At 42.1% G+C, this 25,156-nt stretch overlaps 1 protein-coding gene across 1 annotated transcript in view; it reads right to left on the bottom strand.

The window, feature by feature from the left end:
• PDZD2 (PDZ domain containing 2) overlaps positions 1–25,156 on the bottom strand; it is a 137,077-nt gene that overhangs the window by 42,511 nt on the left and 69,410 nt on the right. Inside the window, exons 3-5 of the mRNA XM_021554724.3 lie at positions 12,276–12,418; positions 11,500–11,632; positions 9,234–9,398 (exon numbers count right to left, since the gene is read on the bottom strand). Coding sequence (XP_021410399.2) covers positions 9,234–9,398; positions 11,500–11,632; positions 12,276–12,418 — 441 coding nt within the window. The remainder of the gene's footprint in view (positions 1–9,233; positions 9,399–11,499; positions 11,633–12,275; positions 12,419–25,156) is intronic.

Raw genomic sequence — 25,156 nt, 5'->3', positions numbered from 1 at the left:
TGTGAAAGAGGAATGGCTGTGCACAAACTCAATGGGAAAATTCCACATCTTCCCTAGTCCCATTCACACTCTGTCCGGGTCTCCAGCCATGACAACTTTTCCTTAAGCAGCCTACTCCAAACATTTAACCATTAATTGCTCCAACACCAGCCATCAGGATGAACCCAACAGACCTCCACAAGGAGCCAGCATAGACTCTTCAGAATAATGTCCCAAACACCCAATGTAAATCTTCACTTGCTCCCTGCACAAAGTCTTTCTTCCTAGTCCCTTGAGACAAGCTGATGCCTTGAAGCCTTTAACCTTTCAAAAAATGTTCAAGATTTTTTTTTTTTCCATAATCTGGTGTAATTCTAGCTGTTTCAGTTATTTGAGCAATTACTTACTGCTTTATGGGGCACAGCATGCATTAAGCCTTAAATGTATCTGCTAGGCAGGGAACTCCACATGCCCCTTTTTCCTTACACAGAAAGTAAAATACCTTCACTTTTAAATTAGCTCTTTTTCACCTTAATTGAATCCATCTCACAGATAAATTACAAACTGCAGCACTATAATTTACAAGAATTAACATTGCAAGTGATGCAGAGGACATGGATTTTCTAATATTGGACAGCACTGAGTTTTCCATTCCTTACTGCTCTGTTTTATGGTATGTACAAAGCTCCACAGATCTAGAAGGAGGTTGATAAGTGGGAACACACTGCATCAGGATCTGCAGCAACCAGGGAAATTTTTCCAAAACACAGGACATCCCAAAGGCCAGGGAGCTCCCTAAACTGAACCACAGGGTTCTGAAGAAGGCCAAATTAAATCCAACTTAGCAATTTTTGGTGCAAGCTAGAGGACTCCCTGCTTCCAAAGGGCACTTGCATTGCTTCTCCTCTCTTTCATGACACAAAACTAGAGAACCACTTGGAAGAAGGGATGGAGGAATGAGAAGGAACATCACCTTCACTCCAGCATCAATTCAGTGTCTTGAACTGGCACCTCTATAAAAACCAGTAGTTTGCTCCCCTGGTGCAAAGCTGACAAGGCAGAGAGCAGTTCTGCACACTCACCAGATAGGCCTTGGAAGGGCTCAAATTTGGGCTGTGTTTGGCAGCACTGGTGAAACAAAGCTTCCACCAACTTCCCCAGAAGCTCACCTTGGAAATACACATGCTGGTACCACCAGACGCAGTCCATACTTCTCCTGCCCAGCCAAAGGAATGGGAACCCAAGCCCTCCTTTACTTTAACAAAGTGTTGGAAAACTCATGGTTCATATGTAGCAAGAGATCAGGAAATCTGATAAACAGTCAAGAACTGGAGCTGCCCAGCTCTCTGAATAGGTGGAAATGCCAAATAAACAAAACAAAAGCTTTTAAAGTAGTGTCTAGTCTGCCACTTTCACCAAATGCCTGCACTCAAAAGCAACCCTAAGACTTCAGTACAATGCAGTAGTTGCTAGACAGGGAATTACTATTTACTTCAGGAGGCACAAACCCCTAACAGTTATTTTTATGTCTCCTTAAATTCTACAGAGTAGTCATACACAAACCTGCACAAGAAACAAAACCTGGCATTCACCAGCACAAAGAGAGCAGCAATATCTACCCGTGCCCACTCTGTAAACAGACTAGAAATGCCCTGTGGCAGAGCTAAGATATTCTCATCTTCGTTAATGTTATATTTATTTTTTACAAGACTCTCCAAAACCTTCTTGAATGTGTTTTAAATACCACTGTTCAGAGGATGCTGGCAGGTTCTTGATGAAGCAGGGTCCCAGCTGTGCTGGCTCCAATGACTCATTGGTCAGAGCTACAGCTAAGCAAAGCACACTCAATTTTCAGATATCCAAAGAGTCACTAAAATTATTCATAATGTTTTGAAGAGAAAAAATCTTCTAAAAAATACCCTTTTAAATAGGAAGAAATGCAGGAAATGGCTAATGCAGCAATGTTTTCCAAGAAACATATCGCAGACAACACATGCCTTAGAAACAGTAAGATGCTCACAGCAAAACAGTTCCCAGTCCTTTTTGGACAAAATTACTCTTCTTCTGCAGTATATTATGATTTTCCACTAGAAACAGCTTTTGAGCTAAAGGAAATCAAATGCAAACAAACAGATCCCTGCTGTTCTCTTTTTTATGCTTTATGCTTTTTCCTCCCAAACATCAAAAAAGCAGGATATATGCTTTCCTTGCAGTTTAGTCACTGCCCACGAGATGTCTCTTTGTACTGCAGAGAGATCTCAGCAGACCAGTCTTAGTAAACAGCAGAGACCCAAGGGATTCCATGAATGTATGACAAACATGGAACTCAAGCACTGCGAAAGCTGGTTCAACTACTCCATTATTTTGTTTAATACATGCTCAGTTCATGGTTTAGCACAAATATTGAACCTTTACATCATAAGAAACAATTAATTGCTTATATATATATATTTTTTTTTTTCCTAATGATAATCTTAATTCCCAGTGAAGGACAAAATGTGCAATAATCACTCTACAAAATAAACAGTTCTCCTGAGAATGAAAAAAGACTTTCCTAATACTGACATCAACCAACAGCTGCAGAGAGTGTTCCCATGACACCACTGGTGGGAGCTTTGGATTTCAGCTCCAAACTGGCATTTTATACCATCCTAAGTATACAAGAAAATACAGAATATGTAAGAATTAAATGTCTTTCACACTTGAATGAAGTGTCTTTCATACCTGCATCTTCAAGGAACTGAAGCCTCATGCATTATGGATGCTGCACAGCACATCTCAAATTATTTTTACCTGATTCCAGCCAAGATAGGACAGTGCACACAGTCAAAAATTTGCAGATGTGGTACTGAGACATTCACACTAACTCAAAAATTCTAGAGTGTGCATCATCCTTCTGCTAATATATGTGAACTGCATGGCTGTGACAGCATTTCTCTTGTTCTACTGCCATGAGGGTGTTATTTTTAGCTTGTTAAAGGCAGTTCATCTCCTTCAAAACTGGGCATCTATCCAAACAGCCAAACGAGAGAGAGGCTGTACTGTATCTGATGCTTTATGGGAAAAGCCCTCATTCACAAAAACAAGGACCATGCAGAACCTGTACTGTAGGTAAACTTGTGTTTCTATTACTCTGCTGACTTGACTTTCAAATACATCACATGGGAAGAGCTAAAACTGTAACTCTGGGCATTGTCCACACTGTTATTTATAGTCATGTATGAGAGGTTATGCTCCACCATCCCAAGCAACAGGAGGTATTCATGATTTGTAGACAGCATCGTGTCTACAGAAAACCCTTCAAGTACTGGATCCTAGGTGAAAAGAGATTTCTCTGGTCTTTGCCTTTTAGCTGGAAGCAGTAGAAAAGGCCCAGAAGGGCGGGGAGCCAGGCACATGGAACAATAGTACTCTGAGGACCTCCCTCCTGACATGAAGAACCTACTCATGTTAATGTCTCCTCGACAGGTGAATTTTACAATGTGTAAAAAAACCCCAGTAATCCAGTGACACTGCACCCCTGGAGATCTTTCAGCACTCTTCCTCCTCCTCCAGCTCTTCCCCCAGCCCCGACCAGTGTCACAGCACCACAACCAGCCCATCGCTGAGCAACTCCCCAGCAACAAGTCCAACTGCAATTGCTTATTTTAATGTGATAGGGCTTCTAGAAACAACACACACTGTGTGAACAAGATTTGGACTCCAAGCATTTTATCATTTTCTCTTGCCCAAATTCCTAACTATATTTACTCTGAAATCTTGTGTCTGGAGTCACTGTAGCACACAATGTATCTCATCAGCCATAGCATGAAGGAAGGGCACTGCATGGGCACAGACCCATCAATATGCTGGACAAGACTACCTCAGAAAGGTATAGTACAGCCAGACTTTCAACAAATTCAGCATTTACAGCTGAGCAGAAGCTGTGAGCCATGCCAAAGTACAGCTGGACCTTGCCCTTGCCTGCCCCTTCTAAAAGTGATGGGGCACAGGGCAGGATCTGCAAAGATTGCCAGTCATCACCACAAAGTGGAAAAGAGTTGCTGAACTCTTCCCAGTACATAAAAAACCCCCACACCAGGCTCATCAATTTCTTTCCCTTCTCACCCACCCCAACTAAAGCCTTTCTCTGCTAAGCAAATTTCTGCCAGGAAAGTATTTTTCTTGCTTTTCTCCCAGCCATTCACACTGAGGAGTGAGCTGTGTTTCTGCAGCCTGTGTTGAGACTGCAGTGCCCTAATGGGAACACTCCAGTACTCCAAGTAACGAGGGCCCCTCTCCACGCCCTGCACACATTTAATTGTTGAGTTATGCTTCCTGTTCCTTCTCAATGCTAATGCTTTCTCTGAAATTCTTTCTCAGTGTTTCCAGGAGAACTTTTGACCCCAAGATTGCTTTTAAAGTTATGGCATTGTTATCCAGTTCTTCATTATGCTTGCAAGGCTACAGGTAATTATGCATGGATTCCCTGGTAAGACAGAAAGGCTCATGACAGAAAACAACTAGTCAGACATACAGCACAGAAAAAAAGTATAAACTGAGAGGGAGTGGAGTTAAACAAATGCAATTCTTCACATTCACCAAACAGGTTTATTTATCCCCTTTCAGATACATGTCTTGCATGAAAACCACAAGTGGGCTTTGGCAGGGATCAGGCAACCCGGATCACACAGGGAACCTTTAACAGCACACATCCTGTTTCTGTTGCTGGTAGGAGGGTTAAGACCTTGCAGGGTCACGGATGTCTCTGCATGCAACACGCCCAGCACTGACAAGAAGGCACACATCCCACACTTCAGGTCATCTCAACATGAGTAAATATGAGTAGAAAGGCCCTGATACCGCACAGCAGAGGGTCACACAGCTGGGAGTGCCACCAGAGGTGGTGTCGTGCCTGCACGGTGAGCTTGGGCACAGGGAGGCAAATTCCCTTTCCAGTGCCCTCTCTAAAGGAAGATATGAGGGTGACCTCCTTTTCTCTTTTGTATAGTTCTATTCTGCATGGAACAGACTAAGCTCAAGGTCCTGCCTCCAGCATCAGGAATGGCAGATTTAACAATCTGTGGAGAATACAGGATTTAAGTACAGAGGAGCAGTCCCCAGCCTTCCATCTGTGCCTCCAGCAACTACAGATCCAAACTTTCCGAGGCAGAAATCATCTTGCTGTGTTTTACTAACCTGTAGAAATTTCAAGCCATTAATATAAAGCTGGTCACCGAAGCTGAACATTTAAAAAATATTCAGACTATCAGATATTGAACCACACGAAGGCAAGTAACTTCTGAAGGAACTAAGAATGGCACATGCTTCTATCTAGGGACCAAAAATCCCCCAAATTCATTGGACACTCTGCAAATTCTGGGTAGATGAGCCTTCTCTTTAGAGTTCACTTCCCAGGTCACTCCACCAGTCAGCAATGCAATGACAGATTCAATTTCAAGCAACAGAAACACTAGTAAAAGAGAATTACAATTAAAAATAAATCATCCAAGGCAAATACTATCATATTATCCTATTTCACACTTGGACATAAATAGTGATATTTTAGAATAGCAGTGCCAATAGTGATATTTTGGAATAGCAGTGTCAACTGCACATGGCAAAATATGGATTGGAGTAGAGAAGTTTAAAACCCCCGAAATGTCTCAGGACCATTCAGGATAACACAACTCTCTGACAAGTGTTTCATGTCTGAAGTCAAGCAATGTTTTGGACAAACTACTCCTGAAAGAAATGCACTTTAAGGATATTAATGTAATCCTTTTTCTGCCTGGCAGCACAAGTTTTAACGAAGTTAAAAATTTAAGGCATGTTTCATGTTAAACATGGTTTTACATAAGAAGACTATAAAAGCAGAACTCCATTTAAATTGTAGTATGTGATCTTTATTAATGAAACTTAACAAGTGGACTTTCAAGTAAGACTTAAAGTGATACTTCTCCTAAATTACAGTTTTCAAGTATCACTAAACTCCTCTGCTGTGTCCTGGAGAGGCTGACTAGCTCAGACTCTATTTTCCTGTCTGAAAATGCCGGAGCAGATCTTAAAAGAATTGAAAACAACTGCTCATGGGAAAATTTTTTAATGACCAGCATCTAGAAAAGATAATTTTCATTTTTACTATTTTTTTCACAGATTTTTAAAATAAGCCAGGTTGGAAGGGACCTTGTGGGGATGTCCCATTTCAAAACAGTGACAACTTATATCATGTCCCTTAAGAGCCTGGTCCCACTGAGTTCTAAGTAGCTACAAGGATGAATATTTGAATACACACCTTCATTCCGAGTGATTGTTTTTTCTAATAGTTCAGCCTTTAGGCAATCAGGTGCTAAAGCAGCAAGTCCATCAGGTCTATTAATTATGGTTCGGAACACTCAGCAGTGAATTATATTCACAGAGTAGTTAATGACACAATACCTCTGACAAACTTAGAAGCTCCTGCAAGTTTTTTACTATCTTCTAGACTTGTTTAAGAATTAGATAGACATTGTTCTGGATCAGAAAAGGGACAATGAAGCCTCAGCTGACAATAAAACATTCTGAATTACTCATTATGACATAACCACTGAGCACCTGACAGCATCTCTTTTAAGTTCCTCCAAAGCCCCGCAGAGTAAACACGAAAATCCATTAACCTCTTGTCAGAGGTGAGAAAGGCAACGCCTGGACAGGGCTGAGTTGGGAGTCAGCTTCAAATCTAAGACGTCTGACTCTCAGACTGAGATCACAGTCTCAGTTACCTGGTGCAGATCTTGAGTAACACCCATCCTGAAAGTCCAATACAACTACATTTGCACTGATTAAAAATAGTCCAGCTTAGTTCCTGCTTTAATCCTCAGCCACACTGTCATTCCTTATCTAGAGTACAGATATAATGGAATATATGCGAGAGAAAGAAAAGACACGTGAACATCATCAAAAGCATGAGAGCAGCACAGAGCAGTGATTTTCAAAGCAATTTTGCAATAATAAATTGGACTATACATTTATATAAATTTAAAAATAAAATCTTGTGATGCTTTGTTTTCACACTGGCTTTGAAATCAGCTTATAAGCTTTGCTATGAAAAATCCCCCCCAGTCTTGCTAGGTGGAAAAAAGCCACATGAATTTTATCTTTTCCATACATTTACCTTCCTCTGTGGTATGCAGTATTTGCACAGCCCAGTCCAGCTCAGGCTGCCCAGACCTGATTGGGATGGAGGAGGAGATGAAGGTAAAGCTGAGAGGTTTACACAGTACAGACTGCCCACCCCAGGCTTCAGAGAGACATGTCTGCACTCCAAGGCTGACACAGCAATTGCAAGGGGAACACAAACATTCTGTGCTTTGGATCAGAAAAGCAATGATTTAATCTGCAGATCAAGATAAAACAGAAGAGGTTCTGAAAGTATATCACCAGTAACTTATTATATTTCTTTAAATTACATCCTTTCAACAAAAGAAATTACTAGAAGCAGACGAGACAACAAGAAAAAAACCCCTGCTGATAGCCTTCTAAAGTGCTTACTGTACCCAGATTTCTGTGATTTCCCCTCATCCTTCAAATGATGTATTCTGAAAGCAAAGAGCTATTGCCATCAGGGGTGAGAGCGCCCAACAGTCAGGCAAATCCAGCTGGCTCTTACTGGCCACCACCACTGCCAGCTGCAGTGGCACTGCGATGGACATCAGGGCAGGCTCTAAACTCAAGTCCAAGCAGAAGGGCTCTGGGAGGCTCATGCAGCTGTGTCCTCATGGTCACAAATACCTCAACCCTCTTGAGCTTCCCTGAGCACTACATTTATCTGGAAAGGAAACACTTGATGAAAAAGCCATCACTGGCAGAGCTTTGTTGGAATAGACACGAGGAAACAAAGTGACAAATAACTCCCAGCGTGTGCTGAAAGAGTCAGTGGAATGCCAGGGAGCTTAATCCTGAAGCCACACATAATTAAATTTTGTCAAAACTGATTTTTATATTTAAGTGCTGCTGAGCCATAACCTTATTATAAATTACCAGAATGGAAAGCATGATATGTAGAAGAATTCAAAGTATTTTTATAGTCAAAAGAATGCTTAGATGCCCACTCAAGTTTGCACACAAACACTACACCAACATCAGCATGCTAAGTGACCCCATTTGTTTTTCTCTTCATCCCCCCAAAAAGGCACCCTGGCACATAGAAGAGAAGACAGTGAAGAAATAACAAAATTTGTCGGAGTATTAAGATGTGTGAGAGTGTTACAAACATTGACTCAAAGTAAGTCAGAGATGACAGGCAGGTAGGAAGTAAACGCCAGCATCATGAGACTCATCCTGTAGAACAGTCTTTTTGCTCAGGTGTAAGTGTAAAAGTATAAAATGAAAACAAATCACCAAACCAGTATCATATCTGAGCCATTCAAAGGTTTAACTGATTTATTTTAACTGATTTAAATGGATTTTAACTAAACAGTTAAAACTGTTTAGTTTAACTGGTTTGGTTTTTTTTTAAATTGTATGCATTTTTGTAGAAAAGTGTGTGAGGGGGAGACAAGAAGGGAAAATAAGAAATAGATAAAACCTTCAAGTGAATCCACCTGTCTTCCCTTGCTGGAAAACAAGTCCACGAGCTCTGTAGATTAGAAACGTAATTTTATTTTTTTGTCTGCACCATACAAGAAAGGCCCAGAAGACCAACAAAGTTTCTTGCTACATAACAAATAAATAACAATAACAATAACTTCTTAATGCAACCCTGAAAGGAATGCAAGTGAGATTATCAACCGGCAGCATTTATTCAGAACTTCAACTATAGCTCACAGCCAGAAATTCCTGTCCCTCCTCCAAAGTGTCTGCTGGCTTTGACAGAGCAAATACAAACTTCAAGACTTGGATCATAAACTGTTAAAGAAGTTTTGTTAGAAAAGGAGGAGAAAGAAGAACATGTAACTGCGTAAGCATGGCAAGAGACTTTGCATCAGATCCAACAAAAGCAGTTGAAGTGGGTGGAAAACAATCGAAGAGAAAAACAAAACCATGATTGCAACATAGGCTGGAGGCCTCGAGAGCTCCTATTCCCTGTGCTGCTGCCTTGCAGCTCAGAGATGGCAGGGGCTGTGGTAAATGCCATCGCTTTTCCAGCTTCTCCCCCACATCCTGCACAGAGGAGGGCTGGGTGGGATGGGATTGCCTGGTCTCGAGGACACGCTCTGTGTCAGGGTGTAGAAGAATGTAACAGATGCAAATGGGCTTTGAGAGAGAGTAAAAATGTCACACCAAAACACACTTACAGCAACCAGTTTTTCAGGAGATACATTCACTCCTTTCACATCTTCTTCCGGCTCTTCGTTTTCTTTATTGTCAGTGCAAGAGACAGAGTCTTGGACTGAACAAGTGCTAAGCAAGTCTGGCAAACTGGTAGATGGGTATTTCAGAAGATCCCCTTCAGAAGATTCCTACCCAAGAGACAACACAACACATTACATCACATGCAGAAAAACACCAGTGTCACAGTAAAACTGCCCCATCTCACCTGCCAAGTGTGAGCTCCCTGGTAATCCTCCCTGTGCTACACACTTCCACATGCTCAAACTTTTAATGGTCTGGTTATAAAAAGCAGGCTTGTTTTTGAAGTGTATATATAGTAAACATAGGCCAATACATGTTTAAAACATTTAGATTTCATAATGAAGAATTTAAAATAAATGCTTCTTAGGCAGCCTGCTCCTATCCACTTTGGATTTAGTAAATGTCACTGAGAGTGAAGTGAGAGTTGACCGACCTCATTATTCATTCCATTGCAACCCAAATTGCACCCTGTGCTCCTGTTCCCTCTCTATGGATGTTCCCTTTACATTTTTATGTACATACAGACATAAGAATAATACTGTGACAATGCTGCTTAGGACAATACAATGAAAGCTGACCCACCAATCCTCTACCAACTCATTCCTGATGCTCAAGCATCTGCTTCCAGTCTTTGCCATGTTTTCTGGCAGGCAAACACATGCCTCAGCCAAAAGCAGTGGCCAGACAGGCTCACTGCTTTCAGAAGAAATTCTGTATTACTGATCACCAGACCAAAAGCCAAAGCTGCGTGCCTATACTAACTAATAATGTTCAGAGGGAGCTACAAGGGAACACTTCATCTATCTACACATTTTCTGGGGCTGCCAGAAAAATGGCACAGGTTGTATATCCCCTCCTGCTTGCCTTTCAAAGTCCCTCTTCCAGGGACATGAAAACTGTCCAAGTGCACAAAGCAGGGGACAAGCAGATTCACAGCCTGATGAGGAAAGTGAAGTTTTATGCCCTAAGTTTATGCATTATGATTATTTTAATGAGGTCACCATAGGAACAAGCACTTAATTTTAAGGAGAAATAAATGCAGTCTACTGCCTTGTGCTTTGGCAGAGTCCAGCTGTCTAAAGGAAACACAAAATGTACCACTTCAGGACAAAACGTGGTGTTTCCAGAATAAACACTTGTGGGGTTAATGCCAGACTGTGACCCTGAGGAAGGTCCGCAATGAATTTCAACGTCTAACAGAAATGCTACAGAAGTCACAGGCTCTTCACTTTGGATATAGTGGAATAGAGCCTCTTCTTGAAAAACATGTGTATGCAGCATCCAGGGAAGCCCTAAAAGCATCCAGACATTAAAACCACAGAAACCTGCTTTTCAATGGCAGAGGAAATCTGAAGGTGAAGCTAAGAAGAAAATTTAAAATTCTGACATGGTGGCTTGCTGCCACACTGGAAATGCAGGTATATGAGTGCACTGTTTGGGCCAAGATGTTCCTGTCACCACCTCAAAGGCCCTGGTGACCTCCACATTGCAGGCAGGTCCTAATTTGAGATCCCTGGGTGCTTTTGGGAGTGGATTGGCCACCCACCAAACACCTGCAGCAATCCACGTCCAGGGGCAACAGGATATGCTCCATGGAGAAGAGCAAATAGAGGTGAGTGGGATTTTCTTAAACAAAGAAGCAAAATATTATGTAATATCCTCTCAACCTCTTTGGTAATCAAGGCAGAACGAAGAGCCCAACTGATAAATGAGTTCCAGTCTCATTTCCCTGAAGTTTCATGTTCCTTTATCTGTAAGAGCTCCATTCCACACTATTAACAAGGACAAAATAAGAACTCAAGCCAAGAGATAATTTTCAAGAAATCTCAGGCACACAGATAGGACAGAGATGAGAGGTACACAGGTTGTGCAGGCAGGAAGCAGAAGAGGCTCAAAACAGCCTGTTTTACTTAGCATGTAATTTTAAGAAAATGGTTTTGGCCGAAACTTAGATAATGTCTGCATGAATAAATACTCATCTGCACACTGAGTGACAGTGACAGTACAAGCAAATCATTAATTTGGCCTATACTGTGCTGATTTGCCACAGATTTATGGCAGCTACTGATATATTTCCCCTTGCTATGCATTAAATTTAGAGCAGCAAAAGTGCACATGTGATTCCCTATGGAAAATACGCCCTTTTCACGCAGCACTTGCTCAAACACTTGCGGATGTACATTTGTGAGACCCAGAAGATGTCTGTACCTTGCTAGAGACCACCAGCTGCACCAGGCCAGTGGCCGAGCGGAGGAGGGCTACGGCATCCTGGTGGGAAAGCCCCACCAGCGACTGCCCGTTGATCATGAGAAGCTCATCGCCAGCCATCAGCCTGCCATCCCTGCAGAAACAGAGTGGGAACATGGAGCTGCAGGGTGGTTCTACCACAGTGCTGGGCTCCACTGGAACGTGGTGGGGTGTGGAGGCATGGACAATGTATGATCTCACTATGCTAAGCTTGCACCTGATCAGTGCAGTACTACTTTCTAGAAAAAGGGGCTCAGAAAAGTGCCCACAGGAAGTCATTGTTATAACCAGGGGAATTCCACCCTCTTTGCAGGTCTGAGACTCCACAAGTCTTCTCTGTGACCCACTGGATTAGTTAAGGGAACAGCAGCAAGCCCCATCTCCACCCCATCAGGAACAGCAGGGCAGTCTGTAAGCATCCTGGGGTTGCACAACTGATCCCATGGGAAAGGCACATCTTCCCAAAATGGACTTGGGGGAAAAGCCCAACAAGCCATCAGGCTCCTTGGTTTTCCCTCCACCACCAAGCAAGTGTTTGATCTGTCTACAGTACCTTCTAGAAGGAGCTTCAGTGATCAAACAAAAAAAAAAAATTTTTAGTCTGATAATGTCCATATTCTCACCCTCACACCATGGGAGGGCAAAACCCCTGAACCCCTCTCATGAACCCAGGTAACAGCAATGGCCATGGTTACTCCATCACACCCACCACCATGAAGGCACCACTGTCACCTCACCTGTGTGCAGAGCCGCCTTCCTCCACATGGGTGACGATGATGCTGTGAGGGGACCGCTTTGACCCTCTGCCTCCCATTATCTGGATTCCCAGCCCGTCTGTCCCCTTCCGGATGTGCATCTTCCATATGCGGCAACCTTCTTGCTGAGAGAAAACGTGCAGAAAGTCCTTCAGCTTGGATTTGGAGAAGGCTAGGAGGGTATGGGAGGGTACAGGAGGGAGCTATTTAGCACCTTGCTGCCCTTCACCACACACCTGTATAGCCCAAGTTATACTGGTGCTTCTGCTGAGCTTTGCTATGTTAGCTGTGGTCCAAGCGAAGGAGGCAGAAAGGAGGAGGCAGCACAGAGCAGGGTCAGCACGTAGAAGTTTCCTTGCAGGGGTATTTGCAGCTTTTATGAGGCACACAGAGGTGCAGCTCTCCATGCTCTGATCCTTCCTGGAGCAAACAGTGGCCTCAAACCCCTTCGCCAAAACTCAAGGATGAGACGTGCAGGGCTGCACAGACGCGGCTCAAGGGGGACCTTGAACATCAGATGGTGCAACTGCTATTGCAGCAGGGACCAGATTTGCATGACATGGCAGTGCTTCCCTCTCCAGAGGGGTTTGCAGAATTTGAGACACAGGAAAAAAAACCACCAACTTCAAATTTTCAGTTGCCAATCAAGTATTTCTTACTGGGCAGCTGTGGCACAGATTGTAAATAATAAGTTTACCCACTGTGGAGAATAATTTTCAGCATAAGCAAGGTAATAAGCAATGTTCAGGACACCTTCATTGGTTTTGATTATTTTTAATTGCTGTAAAGGTTTAACCAAAAAGTGGTTTACAAACTCCAGAGCAATATGAAATGCGAAACAGAAACTAGCTCCTGTGAGTCCTATTGGCAGGAAACACAAGTGTGACAGTATCAGCAGAGCAAAAAAGGAAAGAGAAAAACAAGCAAGCAAGACAAGTAAGGCAGTTGCCAGGATGCTGTCAGAGAGGGGAAGAACCAGGACTACGGGATTATGAAAAGCCCTTGGAAATTTTCAGGCTTGTAAGACAGCAAAATGCACAATTCAGAGGCAATTTTTAAGCCATGTGTTGTATTCACGAGGCACCAGGTCAGCTATTTCTGACTGGGTGTGTTATGCACACAAGTAACATTCTCACACTACCCAAACGCCCAAGAAGCAAAGATGATTAAAATTTCATAGCAAACTGTGAAGAGCATGCACAAATTCCTGCTTGTTTCTGAGAAGAAGAACTACCAAATATATCAGCAAACCCAAGGGCTGTGGCAGCAACCTGCAAATTTTAGGCCACTATTGTTTATCAGAGTATTAAGTGAAGAAAATGTGGGAGTTTTTCCCCCACCTGATCCCTGAAACTTTTAAAATACAACTTTTTCAGATAAAGGAACAAAGAGTTCAGTATCTACAACAATATCTTAAGAAAAAAAATGAAAAATAACAAAATTATTATAAATACTAACATTAACTAATATTAACATGAATATTAATAATAACAACAACTATGATATTAATGAATCACAGCCCTTAGACCATAGGTAGGAGAAACAGAAAAACCAAAGCAGGTTCCTTAAGAGGTGACCCAAAAGTTGAGCCTGAAAATATATACCTGTGGGTAATCTATTAACTTGAAAGCCTTGCAGATGGGCAATATCCCAGCAGGATCCAACTGGGATCTTCAATGCCTTTATAAAAGCCCAGTCTCCTGCTGAATAACAGGATATATCAGGACAGAGGGTGCTTTAAAATAAATTAGAGTGACACAGGAGACACTGTGTTAAATGCAGGAGCAAGAGTCAACTATATTTATCTAGTTAAAAAACAGAACTGAACTACAGCATGAAAATGCTACAGAGAAGTTTTATTGCTGTGAAGTACCTTGGACACATAATGAAGACAGTAGAGCAGAGAAATACAATCTCTCTATCTCCCCAACAAAGCCCAGGCCGAAATGATGATCATCCATTCTCCTCGTAACATGCCTTAAGAGGACTTTAAATGTCCCTTTGTTAAACCCAGTTTGGAAGCAGACTTTCCAATAAAATTTAACAACGCAGTCATAAAATTGCCTTTAATGACTTGGAAAAGCTTTTTAGAACATAAGTTACACCAAGGCCCACAATGTGCCTGGCCTGCACTCCTTAGTGCTCTTTTCTATCACACATTTTATTGCAAAAATTCTCAAATTTATTCTTAACTAATCAACTCAAATATTCATATACAGAGCACTTGATAAGAGCAAATGGCAACTTTACTGCTCTTGACACAAGTACCAATCTCATTCCCTTTGAATGCCCACTAAAATCAAAAGCTGTTGTGAAGTAACAAAAGCATTTCAAAGTAAAGCATTACTCAGTCCAAACATGGGCAGATAAAAACATCCACAAAGACAACAAAACCATCTGGCACATGCCCAAACATGTATTTCTTTCACTCATTTTCAAATGCCACTGTCACCAAGTCCTGTGTAACAAAATGCTGTCCCTTCAGTCCTTGGTCAGCTGCAGGGATTTCACTGGGAATAAACAACTCAGTGTCGTCAGCTGGAAATCAGAACCCCTCACTGTTCTTTCCCTTTCCTTCATAAAACATTCACAGCTCTTCACTTAACCATGGACTGAAAGCAAAAGCCCCCCACCAACACACACGTACCTCTGAGGGATGACACTTCCAGATTTTGAAAGCTATGTATTGAAGAGCAGACTGCCAGCCTTTCTTTGAGGCCTCTGGAGAAAGGGGGTGTCCAGCAGAACCCCCTTTCCCTCCCCATGAACCTGCTGTGTCTTTTGTACAGAGCAGCATGGGATACTTCACAGCTGACTAAAAATGGTGCTGCTTTAAATGTGCATCTTAAGTGAGTCCATCACAGGAAAGCTTTAATGGTAAAGCTCTGTTCCAATTGCAAGGATTTGTAAATGCATTTAAATTTTACTTAAAGCTGGTTTTGCTGAGTTATTTGGGATTCCCAGGTTCAACCACACAAATTTTAAATGCTTTAAAAAATAAGAAAAAAAAAATGTAGTAGCAATGAATGTGTTTATTTTTGAAAATTGCTGAAGTATCCTATTTTCAAGCTTTCCTTCTTGAACAAAAAAGACTACAAGCTTACTTAGTCTGTAAATGAAAGCTAGGATTCTGGTGCATTCATTCCACTCCAGAGACTTGCAATACCCAAAGGAAACTCCAAGTGTATTTAATTTTGGCATTTTGCAGGTCTGATGTCACTGCCCTTGGAGCCTTCTTAATCCCTGCCCAGAGGATGAGTTTAAATGCTGACCGCTCTTCTTTGATTCGACTGCACGATGCTCAGCTGCTGTCAGTTCCACATTTCTATCAACATCTGAATTTTCCCATTCTCTCAGAATAATTCTCACAGCTTCACTTCAGAATAACCCTCAGCTTTGTTCACCAGTGACACAAGAAATCTGTATGTGTGCGCTCACAGCTCCTGGTGCAGAAGCACTTCAAACACAAAGCACAGATGTGCTGATGCCAGCTCAGTCTCAAACTCCAGAAATCCTCATTAAGGACAGAGAGCTAGGCACTACCAGCCCCTACCGCAGCCAGGGAGCATGTGATATCCAGCCTTGCTTACTCCTTAGGAGACTGCACTATATTCCTTAGCCAAAGGCAGGTCACAAGCACCGTCTGCAGCACTTGAGGACAGGACAGGCTCATGACAAAACAGGATGTTACAATCTGCTATGCAACAGTTGGCTTTTGCTACTGTGTATACGTTTTTGCAAATTATTATAAATTGTAGCTACTTCTGTAGATAAAGCCTAAATTGCATTTGCTTTTTTGAACAGTATAATTAAAATTGTGCATAAATCAAGGCTACTACAGGATGTAAGAGTGCTTGCAGAAAATATATCATAACACCACATGAAAAATGTATAACCAAGATAGCACAGGCAGAGAACAAAATACCATAAAAATACTACTTTAGTGGCATCAGAAGACCACCCCGTACTGTCCCCCGATAGATCCTTGGAAACTGTAGTTGTGGACTTGTGGAATGCTGTGGCAACCTAAAGCATAGTTGCGGTAAAACAGCTCCAAAAAGGTGCAAAGTCACTTGAGAAAGTAATGCAACTGCAACAGTATGAAAGGACTACTTGCTAAAAAACTGGGCAAGCCTCTGGCTGCTGCCATGCACCCAGTGCTATTATTTTTGCTTTATTGATCTGTCTTTATTAAACGCTTCAAATTTTGAGGCATGGGCTTTGTTTCTCACAATGAGATGAATACTTGTATATGACAATCTAAAAAATACCAAGCAATTCACCTGAGACTTGGCCAAGATAGACACTCAGAAAGACACACTTGCTTTGAGAGTTTCTAAGCCACAAGAAGCAAAAATCCATTGTTAGGGACTTGAACAAATCTTAGCTCTGTCCAGATGCACCCCACAGACTTTGCCTATAATCCCAAGCAGCAGCAGCCCTGCCTACATGGATTCCTCCCAGCAAAGGATTTCATGCACATGATGAACCAACATTTGTCAAAGTCAGTCTCAGAGGATGAGATGAGATTGGCTCATCTCTTGAAATCCCTTCCAGACTTGCATTTTTTGACTCCCCTCACACAGCAAGTAGAAACACAAATGGTCAAGCCAGGCTGCAGCTGGACTAATGGCTAATTTCTGTTCTCCACAGTTACATCACTCCCAGTGACTCAACTTTCCTCCCAACTTGGCTTTTTCAAGCAGGCAGCCCTTTGGACCAGATTTTCCTACTTCAATCTGATCAGCTTCAAAGTGCCTAGGTTACAAATAATTAAAATGTTTTAAAAGACAGTATGAATATTCTACTTGGATTAATTGCAAAGTGGGGGGCCCACAGGGGAAGGGTCATCTTATGTAACAGACCACAAGTGAGAATAGAGAATACAACTGTCAGCTTCCACTGGGTCCCCACAGGCCGTTTTTCCTCCACTGTGATGCCATTATACATCAGGCAGCCTCTGCTGAGAGCAAGCCTACATCTGGAATAAACTAAGAGTGCTGCAGATCAGAAAAGGAGCATGCTGCCAGTGCGACGTGGGGAAGCTCGCCTTCCGCCTGCTCCGAGTGCACACCATCAAACACTCCATTTCATAAGCACATCATTAATAAAACAAAAAGGAATGTTTTTCCTCCGAGAGTTGAGGAAAATAAATAAATAAATAAATGAGCAAAAAAATACTGGAGCCATTCTTTCCCCTGCTTCCCCTTCACTACCGAATTGCAGGGGATCTAAAAGGGGTTTGACTTATTTTGACTGTGCCATGTTCAAGAAGCTGCAAATCTGTATATACAAAAGAAAAAAAATTGCTTTGAAATCTTTCATAAAAGACAAGCTTGGCAGGAGCAAGGTGTAAACAAATGGAAAACAGAAACACCGTAAGTAGTTAAAAAGCCAGACAGTAAAATGGAAAATGGAAAATAGTTGTCTATGAAAAAGCACTTTCTGTCACAGCAGCAATTCAGATGAAGTTGATGTAAATATGTAACAATTTTAGAACAAAAACAGAGATAAGCCCTGATAAGAATATCAATAACCATGTAAAGTCTGTATGCATACAGCAGCTGACTGACTTGGACCTGAATGCAGCCCACAGGATGCCTCCCTCCCTCTGAGATTCAACGTGGATTTTTACTGTCTGTCTGCAGGGACCAGTTCCCACTTACAAACTTCTCAGGGTCTCACATTAGGAGCAGCAGAAGCAAGCAGTGAGATCTTCCTCACCAGCCATGAAGCTGCTCTAGAAACACAACACTTAACAGAAAGTTAAGTTCCATGCATTATAAAAATTTACTTCAATAAGCTTCACAGCAGCTAGCAACCAGTATGCTGATCAGACAGAGCTGAAAATTAGCACAAAATGCCCTGAACAGAAACGCATGACATTAGACCTGTAGTGCAACAAACCCTGTCAACATCAACAGGGAGAACACTGGGATGGTCCTGGCACAAACCACTGCCCAGCATCCTTCACTGATGTGAGATCAATTAAAAGCACTCCTCCCAGGTTCCCACCCCACCTTGGATCACATCATGCCTCCTTCCCACTATTTCCCATTCCCCAGCAGGCAGGTGGAACAGACAGATCAGTAGCTGGGGAATTAACTTGCACCATCACATACCAGGTGAGCAGCTTGAACACATCAGTCTTAAGATACAATCAAAAGCCCATCACTCTTCACATCTCAGGTATTAATGTGAATGACTCAGCACCAGAAAATCATGCCAAAATCTGACTTTTGCAGATTCATAACAAAGCAATTATTTCATTAGTGGATAATGAGTGTATTTTTTATCTGATCTTAGCCAAGTGATTTTTAAGGCTGATCTGAAAGCAGGACTCCTGCTTTCATCTACTATCCTGGGTTTTGTTTTCATTGTTGCACAAGCAAGCTCAACAACTCCAAGATAAATCAAAAGCATGTGAGGAAAATAAACTCAAATTTCTTTATCAATAAATTTTTCCAAGACAGGAGTTCTTTGCCCATCCTTGCTGCCTATGAAAGTTTCTTAATGCTGAACAACTGAAGCTTTTGGCTTCTGCCTCTGGATGATGTAAGCCATACAGTGTGTCTCCTACGCTACTTAAAAGAAGGGGAAAATCCCCAAACCCAACAGGAATCACATAGTATTGATGATATAAATTCACCATGTCCTCAAAGTAGGAGCCAGAAACACAGACACAACTGTGATTGTGTTCAAGTGTTGGTTTCTGATCTCACAAGTCCCCTTGTTTGGACAAACCACCGCCAGACATTTGGCATCTTTTCACTAAAATGTGAGTACTTTCCCCATGAAAAGTGTCCTAGGGGATGAAGCCTGGGGAACAGTAAAAAGCAAATACACACCCTCCCCCAAACACAAACACATAATTAAAATACACAAAACAGGCAGCACAGCAGAGCGGATGAAAATTCCACAACTTTAAGCAAGACTGTCGACCAGGGATCCATCTACCGAGACAGACTGCTTGTTGACATCATTTCCTTGGCAAGGGCTTTAAACATTTTATCAGCCAGTGCAAGCACCTGAACTATACCATCACCCCTCAAAAAACCTGCTGGAATAATTTGTCATCCTGAACCATCACCATCTGCATTGCACCGCTCTGAACTGTTCCACTCTTGCCATCAGCTGAATCATTATTGTGAGATCAGACAAAGGATTTTCTCCTCTGTCTCTGACCCTCAGGGGTTACTGCCTGGCAAAAGCCCCTGAGGAGGCTCGGGCTTTTATGGGCTACAGGTGTTTGCACTCTACTGAGTACTTTAGCCAGTCTCATGTTCTTGGTGGGCTTTTGGGAATGGCTGGTTGCTTAGTCTGAAGTTTCTCAGAAAACACCCTTGCAGCCTGCAGCAGATTAAAGCCCAGCCTACAGTAGGTCACCACACACTGATGTCAGCTAAAGAGGGGTGTCTCACGGGGACTAGTATTACATCTGTCCACAGCAGGAATCTTTAGGGTTTGCTCAGGCTTTTAGTACTCTAACTCAAAAATTAAGGTGTATGTATCTTTTTAATTCCAACAAATGCCTGAAACATTACAGCACCTAAGCAGAAAACATACTCTATTTTTAGGCATGTCCACTTGTTTTAACTATTCGCACCTAATGATTAAAATATAAAATGGTATGAACTTGAATTTCAGCTAAAGCTAGTCATTTTGCATTTCATTTGCATTGTGGGTTTTCTGTATCTTTAATATGGCACACAAAATATTAAGAGAAAAGGCCCGAACACTCACTTTCTGTGTAGGTGGAAAATGCTTTCATAGGAGTGCTTTCACCTGCGGCTTATGATAGCTGAGTATGGCTGAGGCCTCCTGCAACAGAGCCTCGAACATTCCCACTCTGCCTTTGGGGACAGCTTATTTCCAAGAGTGAAGACCTTGTTTCAAGGTGACATAATAAAACCAACACATTGTAACTTGTCCATTACGGGACTACCTCTACATGCAAGCACCCTTGGAAAATCCAGTACAAAGACAAGATAAAAGGACAGGTTGCTATTCAAAATTTAAGTCTACAGCACCACAACTGCAGCCATCACTTAAATCACAGCAAAAGCAAGCAGAATCTTAAGTCATTTGAAAAAATTTGGCAGCAAGTGACTTAACCCCAGAAAATTGTGATGCATGTTGTTTTATGGCAAGGTGGAACATAATTAGCAGTGAAAAATATTAACTGTAATTTTACTGCTAGTTACATCAAAGCACTTCCTAAAACCCCAAGCAAATATAAGGCCAAGTTTTGTCAGTGCTGTACAGCTGCAATTAAAAGATAGCCCTTGTCCCTAAGAGTTTACAACACAAAACAGGCAACAAAGAGGGAAGACATGTTTATCACAGTGCACATCAAAACTTCAAGACAGTAGATACCCCCAGGATCCATGTTAATGAAAGTTGGAAGAAAACACAACAGATAAAAAGATGTTAAGAACTGAATCAGATTCCAAGGAAGGCCTTTACGTGACTAAAAGTATCTACATTAACACCTAAAACCAGTGTTATTTGTGTCTAAACTATGCATCACAAGAATCCCATAAAAGCCTTGATGAAACAGTAATTACTGCTTACGCTGCCAAAAAAAATTGATGTAAAGTGACTTAGCTTCAGTCGCTTCACTGGACTACCTTGCTCACAGCAAGTTATACATTTTGGTACAGCAAAAGGGTGAGAATTTTTTCCCCCCATCAAGTTTAACAAAATAGCAAAATTATTAAAGCCATTACATTATCTCAAGCCTCATGTTTTGATTCCGGTAACGCGCTATTAGCTTCCTCTTCTGCTTGGCAAGATAAGGAACATTTTCCACTAACCAAAAGTCAAGGTAATGCTGGCATTTACCAACATTAATTGGCAAGTACTGCTGTAGAATGGCTGTCAGCCTTCCCTAACTGCAAAGTAAAATGCAATTCAAAAGCATTCATCCCTACCTGAGATGAGCCACGTCAGTAAGAAAGCAATAATGGGCCCGAGGAATGAAAAGAGCTGCTGATAAAATGTACCATGCAGTACAAAAGCAAGTCCTGGCTGGTTCTCTACATACAGACATGTCTGTGGGCACCTGTGCACAGGCTCACACATCTGGAGAGGGTTGTGCTCCATGCAAGCTGGGCTCAGTTGGGCTGTAAGAACAAAGCTGGCTAGGCAGGAACACTGCTCCGGGGACTGAGGCCAGAGTAACGTGGTTAACAGCATGGAGACAAGAGCCTGAACCAGTGCTATAATCCAGACCTACCCAAAAACCTCTAGGGGGCAAGACATTAACATTCCCTTGCCTTCCCCTTTCTCTCCTTTCATTAATAGATGGTACACTGACTTCAGAAAAGCATCACACAGAGTTTGCAGGACCACCAGATGCTAATCTGTTTCCATCCTGGAAATGCATCCCACCACAACCCCACCCCACAGTGCCACCACCACCCAGGACACCCTGAACTCCTCCCATGCCATGTATCTTTGCCACTGGAGAGATACTGAAATGCACAGCCCCAGCCACTCTGAACTGCCTCCCTTACCTATTGAAGTGTTTTCACTCTACCTAATGTCCCTTACACAGTTTCCACCAGTCACTGATAAATATGGATCTGGATTTCAAGACCTTAATAATTTGGATGCTTATAAAGAAGTAAGAGAATTCAAGGCCATTCTCAGGATGTCTTCTTTTTGCTTTTAACAGCTGGGTTTTTAAGGGCTTTCAGAGCATCCTGCTGAGGATGGAGGAAGCCAAAGTGGTTAATCTGTTCTGGTATAACTCATCTTTGTCCAAGCTTCCTCTGGCTTCATCAGTGAAAGCCAAACCTGAAAGCCAAACTTCTCATCATGCCAGCAAAACCTGGATCAGTTTAAGGCCCCTCTGACAACCAGTCTCCAGCCTCTTACACTCCTAATCTGGTCTTTGCAAACCCCAGTCCTACTTCTGATCCCTGCCCATGCCAGCTGTATCTGGCCATCTCTGGGCACTCCTTAGGGGCTGAACAACAACCGAAAGCAGTCCACAGATCTTCCAAAAAGACCAGGACAGAGAAACTGAGAACAAAACGGAGGGATTCTCTCCTACCACTCAACACAGTTCAATCACAGGACTGATATATTGTGAGGAAAGCTCACCATTTCCTTTTCTTTATAATTTTTAGTGGACTCCAACAGCCCCTTCCCATACTTCTCTTCCTGTATAATTACCCTACAAAACTACACCCTGTTTCAGGCCACTGAATAGAAGAAGTAAACTTTGATATCTGTGTTTAAGCTCCCAATCTTCACAGGATATGATGGGTCATTACTCCAGCTCAGAGACTGCCTAATCTTAAATCACTGCCCGTGACTCCCACCCACTGCTGCCAGCCTGGGTCCTCTCCAAGGACAGGTCTGCTTTCCAGATCTTAGAGATCTTCCTGTCAAGGCAGAGACACAGCTTTGCTACTTTGAGTCTCCACATTTTTAAAAGTCATTTAAGTTCAGCCTAAAAATATTGCAGCATAATTTAACCACCTGTAAACATTAAATGCTGCCTGCTAATTGACAGGTACAATATTTACTGAGGGTTACATACCAGCAGACAGTCTAGCAGATTTGTTTATATACAGTGATAGCAATGCCAAGTGCAAGGAGAGACAGATCAAGATCTGAGACATGAAAGAAAGCCTGAAGAAGGGGACTGGCACATGCACACAAACCAGTAACACAGGAATCTCCTGGCAGGTTCACCCAACAAACAGCATTCATCTCGCCTGTCGTCTCATGATCCAGCATTGCTGTTATGAGCAGCATGCACAGAGAAAATGGGAGGGAAAATGGCAGAACAACCCCATGCTTATATTAGAAGCACCCTGAAAGCAAAAGGCACTGAAATGGCATATAGATGTCTCAAAAGTTCTCCCAGCATAACAGCCCTTAGGCACTGGCCATGAGCTGGCCACCTGGATCAGCACAGTAGTGGCTGAACACATGCAGATAACCCAACCTTTTCTCCCCTGTTTTGGTTACAACTTCTAACTAATTTCCCCCAGAGAGGAAAAAAAAAAAAGGAATTTTCCTGGACTCCACATTTCAGTTTCAGTGAAGCTCCAATCTGCCTCTTGGGGTGGGAAAAGAGCAATGGAGAGGACCAGCAAGGTCCTCCCACATCCACGTCCATGCTGGTCCCTGAGCAGCTTTTCAAAGCCTCTCCTCCCATCTGCAGCCATCTAATCTACTGTAGGCAGGGTCTCCCCCTGAAAGCAAATATAGTGCTCCCCAAGGGCACAGGGCTGACAGCTCTGGATATTCAATTAGCCAACATGTGGAGGAGATGGTGAGCATGGGGCAGGCAGTAGGGATGGCGCTTTTTCCCCATGGAGAGAGTGCCCTGCCAATGCACCCTGCTTGGGAGGAGATAACTCATCCTGAGGCTATAGGAGGTTTGCTCACACTTTGAAGCCTGGAACGAGGCTGCAACTTCTGACAGGACATCCTGGATGCTGTTTTCAAAAGGCTCCTGACACAACTGGATCTCACATGCCTGTGTGCTGGGTCAGGCTTTGAAAACAGAGCTGGAAGTGAGATCTGAGGCTCACAAGTCTATTTATTCCTCCCCTTTTTTCTTTATTTTAACAGGAAACAAATAATTTTGAAAATTTTATTCACTGTCTGTATTCAATACTTAAGAAACTGAATTAAGCTACTCATTACTCTGATAGCAGCTACCCCACAGATGCTGTAAGTGATGGGCCTCTATAAGGCCCCCTGGTCATTAAAAAGCAAAGGATGAGCTAGGCGTGCTATTCAGGCTCCAGCTATTCAAATTTCTCCTCATTCAAATGTCAGGAAAATGTAATTAGTAGTGACACAGACGGAGGTCATATTTTTGAGCAAAATATTAGGGGGAAGGAAATAAAAAAAAAAAAAAAGAGAAGCAATTTTACTAAATGACACTATACCACAACTGAACAAATTACAGCTCTTGAATTTTTCCAGTGCCTCAGTATGTTTTTACATTTTACAAAGCCATCCTGTATGTGCTTTGAATTAAAGAATTATTTATTGCTCACATTTTGATACATATATGTTCTGAACTTAACAATTTACTCCTCACAACATAATGATTCAAAACATCAAGGTAGCACTAGCACGAGATGGCTCTGGATCAAAAGTTTCTTTCTTTTAACATATACATTTTTGGCTTTCCACTTCAAAAAAAAGTCTGATCAACTTCATTTACAACGTGTGTTTAGACATCTTCAGAACAGACTCAAGAAGCCTTTATATATACCAGTACTTTCAAAATATCAAATGATTAATTTATTTTTAAGCTTTTAATGTTTTCTTTCAGAATGACTACAGTTATGAGGTTTGCAAGAACACACACACAAACACCCTTCCCTTTCTGTTGCAGCATAAATTCCAACATGTCTCACTGATGCAATGAGCCAAGTTTTTGCAATTATGCTTTAAAAAACAGAGGTTTTCTTAATTGCTTTTAGCTCCTACAAAGTACTTTAAATTAAATTACTGTAACTTTACAACCATGATCACGACTACCCTGGAGTAGTGCTGAAGAGCACTAATTCAGAGGGCATGTTTAATCCCCTGCTTTTCTCAACAGAATTTAGTGATGAGATGTCCACTCACAGTGCTTTGTTACCAGCTTTGAAGTCTTAAAACCAAAACCAGCTGCTGCAGCCAGCCTCAAGCCCAACAAAGCAACCTTCATCTGTTTATACTATCAGTGCCTCTGGAAAGATTGGCAGACAGTGCTTCTGGTGATAGATGCATACTGAAACCTGATCAAGGCTTGGGTTATTTTCCTCCATCCAGCAATGCTGCAATTCCAGACAGGCAACAAACCCTAAGATCTCCATTAGGATGAAGAGAGAAGCAATGAA

The sequence above is a fragment of the Lonchura striata genome, chromosome Z (assembly GCF_046129695.1).
Source record: "Lonchura striata isolate bLonStr1 chromosome Z, bLonStr1.mat, whole genome shotgun sequence".
Classification (NCBI taxonomy): domain Eukaryota; kingdom Metazoa; phylum Chordata; class Aves; order Passeriformes; family Estrildidae; genus Lonchura; species Lonchura striata.
Note: the sequence above shows the minus strand (reverse complement) of the source record. Positions and strands in the feature narration are given on the sequence as shown.